The sequence below is a fragment of the Fulmarus glacialis genome, unplaced genomic scaffold, assembly GCF_000690835.1.
Source record: "Fulmarus glacialis isolate BGI_N327 unplaced genomic scaffold, ASM69083v1 scaffold6187, whole genome shotgun sequence".
Taxonomy (NCBI): domain Eukaryota; kingdom Metazoa; phylum Chordata; class Aves; order Procellariiformes; family Procellariidae; genus Fulmarus; species Fulmarus glacialis.
In genome coordinates, this window is record NW_009222532.1 from 1 (window position 1) to 6361 (window position 6361).

The window sequence follows — 6361 nt, forward strand, 5'->3', positions numbered from 1 at the left end:
TATATCAACAGTATATTTTTCTATGAAAAAGCTACTAAGATTCTTTTGTTCATCCAAAATAAGTAAGACTCCATGATTCTCTTGCAAGTGATACAAGTTTTGAGGTGGCAACCTTGTAATTAACAGCACATGCCTTTTTGTCTCAAAGGATGTATAAAAAAAACAAAACCCAAAAAGCATTTTCAAACCGCAGGATATGTAAAGGTCCCAATTTCACTCCAGACAGAAAGGCAAGTCTGCAGCACTGGTGAGAAATCTGATTAGACTGCTAAAAACACTTGATTAAAAGTGCCTTTTAAAAAAAAAAAAAAAAAAAATAAATGAAAAATCAATTTGCAAGAAATTTCCCCTCTATATTTTAATTAGCTTTCTTTGCTGAACGCTTAAGTGCTCACTGAGTAACAAAATTCTCTTTATTACTGAAAAGAAAATTCATATATGGAGGCTAAGAAATAAAGAATTAGACTAGTCAAAAAGGTGGCCAAAATCCTCAGAGGAAGAAGTTTCTATCTGCTACTTTTAACACACCTATGTGACAGACTAACATACAAATTCTTCGACACAGAATTAATGTCATAGAAGTATCTGCATACAAAAAGCTTCAGTAAGAAATTTAGCAATTTGAACTTGATTGGCAAGCTTCAGGAAACCTTGCTGAAGAAGTATGTATGAAATTATGCTCAGCTACCCACTCTGCCCTTCTACCAGAAGTTACCAGCTCTATAGTAGTCAACAAAAGGGAACATGTATTTGCACCTCAACAATTTCAGAGCAGACTCTCACATCTTCACATGAAGTTAAACTTGATAAAGGTGGCTATGAAGCCTGTATTAAGGCGCTGCTTGGGCAGGTCACAATTTTCTTCCTGGCAATGGTGCCCTTGGGCACATAACACCTGGCCAATATTGGTCATTTTCCCATTGTCTGCAGCAAGGTATTCCAGAACAGATTTTTGCAGAACATCAGTGCTTTTAGTCCCACTGTGAATATAGCACACATACAAGTGGGAAAAAGAGCTATCCTGGCACAGCGGGGATCCTGAATATCATGCCTGAGATTGTCTCCTCTGAACTACTATCATAGACAAGGGATTTTTTTCATAAATATTTCCATGGTCTGAACACAGCAGTAAATACAAGTTATGCGTGGGTGGACAATACCGATTATGGACTGAATAAACATACCATGTGCACAGTATCACAAAGCACAGCACAGCTATTTTGACTTTCACCTCGAAGTCTTTTAAATGCTGACAATTACTTGAACATTCATTAGTTGAATTTTACTTTACGTATCTGTGTTCTTCCTATCTCCTTTCAAAAGAGGAATGAAGTGAAGAGTATTGCATCTTTGGATTTTTCAGACATTTTCCAGAAGCCAAGCAACCAAAGACTTGTTTAGAGCTTGCTCTCCATCAGACGCCTTCTCTATCATTTCACAATATTTCAGCACTGCTTGCAAGAGATCTCCAACTTTCCAATCTCTCTCTCGCAGTCTTCTGGAAAGCTAAAGGGGAGACAGGGGAACACAAAACAAAATATTTTGACCGGAACATCCTGATTAAGAGTTACAGAAGTTATTCTTGAAACATTAGCTCATAAGAGATCAGTTGTAATGAGTTAATCGTTATTCCCACATCTATAAAAACAAAAACTTCCGCAAGAATCAGGCAGTTTTCTTTAGGGTAGTTTTCACAAAATTTTCTTCTGGAGGGAGCGACATTTTCAAATGATGTGGTGCCACAGGTATGAGGGCTGTGGTTCATCAAGACTGCAAAAAACAGGAAATTCTGAACACAAGATTAAGACATTTGCCACCCCTCCCATGCCAATAATGCACATATAAAAAGACAAAACTCAGTCTTAATAAAAGGATGTGGATTTTCCTTTCACAACATATAGTGTGGTTTGGGTGGCACAGATGCTACCCTCAATGAAAACAGTGTCTTCAGAGTTGGGAAATTATAACATCTTGGGGAAGAGAAAAAGGTGAGGGTTAAGTTAAACTACCACTTGGGAGCAGAGATCAGCGTAGCTGAAAACATTTTTTTTTCGCCCAGGAGTCCAAGCAAAATGTGCCTTTGCTTATGTGTCAAGCTCAGCTATATATGGAAGAAAGCCTGCCCTAAGACAAGGATGATTTTGCCAGTTTGCCCAGGAGTAAAAAAATCTTTTATTTTAAAAAAACCCAAAACAAAACAACAAAACACAACAACAAAAAAACCCACAAACCCAAAAACAAAACAAAACAAAAAAAAACACAAAACAAAAAAAACCCCAAAAACCCACAACACTCACACAAACAAACTTTATTCTCTGTCAGCTTTCTGCACAACTGTCAATGCTGCATTTAATAAAGACAATTTAGACACCCTACTTATTCTTTGGAACTGTAAAATTTTATTGTCTTTTATAGTCCTTACCCTGATATTCTATAAATTAAGTTTTAAAATAAGTCATAAACAGTGTTCAGTGAAATAGCTTCCACAGCTACAAAATTAAAAATTCATAATGTTTCTTCTATGAGACCTATCAGATTGAAATATGAAATTCTGTTAAACAAATGAAAAGTAAGATAATTTCTCTCTGCTTCTTCACATAGGTGATGTTCCAATTGCAACAAGGCAGGTGATGGAACTGACAGGAAGAGCGTTGGCATAAAAACATTTATAAAACAATTAACTTATTGAGAAAACGCTTAACTTGAACAAGCAAAAAAGATCCCCTCTAATCTTGAGTACAATATATTCTGAACACTGAAACTTTTTTCGTATTTTCTACATAAAAGGGCACTGAAATCTGTAGTTATTTAAAATAGGGCACAGGAAGCAAGAGTTTTATAGTCTACAACAGGCAATTTTGTAAATGGTGTTTGTTGGTTTATAAAAGAATGGTCATTTTTCTTATGCCAGATGAAAGTTTGGCTAATGTCCAAAGACCTACTTAAGCAAATACAGTGTAAAATTTCTCTCTGAAGAAGAAGATACCACCGTGGTAAGATGACAGATTTGGCACATGGCTTCACTAATCTTTCTATTTTAATTTAGAGTTCAAAGTTCAGTCCCACTATTTCTTTAGCCGACTGATCTGCTTCTTACTGTCAGACAAGCAAAATATTGGAGTTTACTCAAAACAGACACCAGGTATCCTAAAACAGCTAGATAAGGTCTGACCAAAAATTGAACATATATGGTTTTTTTTAATCCAGGCACTTGCATATCCACACTGTCAGGCTTTTCAAAAAAGTTAAGAATTATCTATCCTAATTTACTGGCTTCTTGTTCATATACATAGGTATTCAACTTCTTTCTGCCTTGCTGAGCATAACGTGTATCTTTAAGTAAGAGTTCATAGTCAGTTGCAGTAAGTGATATCTTGCCTGATATATGCTAGGAGTATTTTTGTCTTTTATACAGCCACATCACATCAGTGGCTCATTACCCTGCTGTGATTAGCTAACACAAGCCTCTCCTCCCTTCCAGAACCCACTAACTGCTTATAGTGAAAATTACTGTTTTCAATATGATCTAAAACCCTGGTTCATTCCCCATGTAACTGAGGTAACTTTCCAAAGTACCTATGAGATGATCAAAACTGGCGAGAGATCAGTATATAGAGGCCAGTTTAGTTTTCTGCTGGGCTGTAATGCCCTCTGGAGGTGCTTGTCTAGTTTTACTAGTGACAGAACTGAGCATGACTATTGCTAATTTAAGACCCTCAGTTTGGGTCAGAGATCACCAGGATCAGGCTGGGACTAACTGCAAGACTTCTTATTTTGTACTACTAAATATTTTTATTAATACAATCCTGAAAGAACAGTTTATTTTCAAAAGGACCTTAATACAATTACAAGTATCCTTTCAGAAAGTCTTCATTCTCTGAATTTATAATCTGAAAAATTTTGAAATATATTTTAGCTTCAGAAACTAATTAAGTGATACTTGTATGCATCCTAATCTTTCCTATACAAGATTATTCAGACAGAGACTGTGCTCTGAAAATTCTGTACTTTCCTTTGAACTCTAAGAAACAGTGCACGATGCTGAGTCAGACTGACACAACAGGTGAATTTCTGGGGTTTGGCAATTCAGTTTAGATACAAACAGCACAAAATGGACAAAGGCACAAGTCTGTTATACGTTCCAACCGGGAAATGTGATGGAATAAAAAATAGGTAATCCTTCCCTGCCTGCGGGAGCGGGGGGGAAACAGGATTTCAATCCATTTTAACATAACTGCATTTGGAGAACTAAAAATTAATCTATGAAACTGAGTGAATCAATTAACTATTTTAACATTTTCAAGACTGCATAACTACTGCCTGACTGGAGGTCTTATGTTTTGTCTTTAGGTGTCAACTCAGTATTAATTTATGACTGAAGTGTCAAGTAGAAAAACATTACAATTTTTTAGGAGTGCATACATAATAGACACTGCTATTTTCTGGAGTGCTCTTCTCAGCATATTCTCTTATTAGGGTACCTAGAGTGGTGTTCAGATACACAGCCAGCTAATAATATCTTTTCTATGTGTCTTCAGGCATTAGCTCAAATAGTAGCATCACAACTTTGAAACCTACTAAGTCAGAGCTGGCAGAAGAATGAGACTCAAGGAAAAAATCAAAAAAACAGAGGCACCTGCCCTCTATTTTTTGTCTTACCTGTTATGTTGCAGTGTAAGATACATGTCGGTCTCTCACATACACATGCAAAGGAGATTACTATTAACACTTGTGGGTCCTACCACTGTTCTGCCTGAGTATTTGCGACACTGCAATCCATATATGACAAGCATGAACTAGATGGATAGATACTAAAAAGATGGCAAAAACAACTCATAAGGTCAGAATGATTGTAGTCACTAAACTCAATTCATTCACATCAAAAGAAGTTCACAGAATGCTGGGGCAGGCATGTGAGAACAGAAAAAGTGAAGTATTTTCTTCTTCATGTTAAGACACTTATAAAACGTAACAGGGAAGGAACATATGAATATAAGGATTAAACCCAACAGTTTCAAATAAAAACAGAAATGGAGAAAAGTATTCTCAAACTGCCTTCCAGTTTATGAAAGCATGAAGTCCACTCTAAGTATCAAAACTAATGTACAACAAAACGTATTTCTGAAATAATTCTAAATCAAACATACCAACCTCCAGAAAAGGAGCATAGGGGATATATTTCAACTTGCCCAAAAGACATTTCCCAATTTTCTGGGTTATTTTAATGAAGAATGCAAGACTTCCTACTCTTGAGAATGACTACATATACCACACAGTTACATAGCCAAAAGAAAAACAAAACTAGCATTGTTTTTCTGGGCTAGAAGGGGAGAAGCCACTCTTAGGAAAATTCAGCCAAGGTACGATCTGGACTGACCTCTAGGTACCTTTCACACTCTTAGCACAAGTCTACAGTAATTAAGCACCACAGGTGCACACATTCATCTATCTAGTCATACTGACCTCTACTTCCTGGTCGCTCCCTTTTTCTCCCAAAATGATGATTTAAGCTTTTGGAAAGCACCAAGTTGAAGACTCAGTACTAAATTTTGGAACGGAGATCAAGCTTTTCCTTCCTTAATATACTGATATGCATGTTAACTTGTTTTTGCCAGATCTTAATTATTAAAAACATACTAATGGCATCATGTTAATGCTTTTTCACATGTTAACAGGTCACAAAATAAAAACCTTTGATAATTTATCATTCCTATCAACCTCATCATTAGAGACAATACCTATATATCTGTTAAGTTAGCCTTTCAGCAGCCAGGTAATGTTAAAACACTTCCTTGGTAGAAGATTAGAAAAACATAGGTCAAATGTTATAAATGCCAGATTATCATGTGCAGTTTGGTGTGTAGCCCAAAGGAGTAATTTTTACGATTTTATAGAAATAAGAAGTTTCTCTTACATGTTTGTGATGGAAATACTCACGTCAGTACACATACCAAAATTTTGACCCTTCCTTAAGAGATGCTATATCATAAGCATAGAATCATTTAGCTTGGAAAAGGCCTTTATGATCATCAAGTCCAACAGTTAACCTAGCACTGCCAAATCCACCACTAAACCATGTCCCTAAGCACCACATCTACATGTCTTTTAAATACTTCCAGGGATGGTGACTCAACCACTGCCCTGGACAGCCTGTTCCAAGGCCTGATAACACTTTCGGTGAAGAAATTTTTCCTAATGTCCAATCTAAACCTCCCTTGGCGCAAATTGAAGCCATTTCCTCTCGTCCTATCGCTAGTTACTTGGCAGAAGAATCGACACCCACCTTCCTACAGTCTCCTTTCAGGTAGTTGCAGAGACCAATAAGGTGTCCCCTCAGCCTCCTCTTCTCCAGGCTAAACAG

General features: G+C 36.7%; 1 protein-coding gene across 1 annotated transcript in view; it reads right to left on the bottom strand.

Annotated features, from left to right (window-relative positions):
* Positions 1–1359: 1359 nt before the first annotated feature.
* AKAP11 (A kinase (PRKA) anchor protein 11) overlaps positions 1360–6361 on the bottom strand; it is a gene marked incomplete at its 5' end in the record, with an annotated part of 23174 nt that continues 18172 nt past the window's right edge. Inside the window, one exon of the mRNA XM_009581467.1 lies at positions 1360–1506. Within this exon, the coding sequence (XP_009579762.1) occupies positions 1360–1506 (147 nt within the window). The remainder of the gene's footprint in view (positions 1507–6361) is intronic.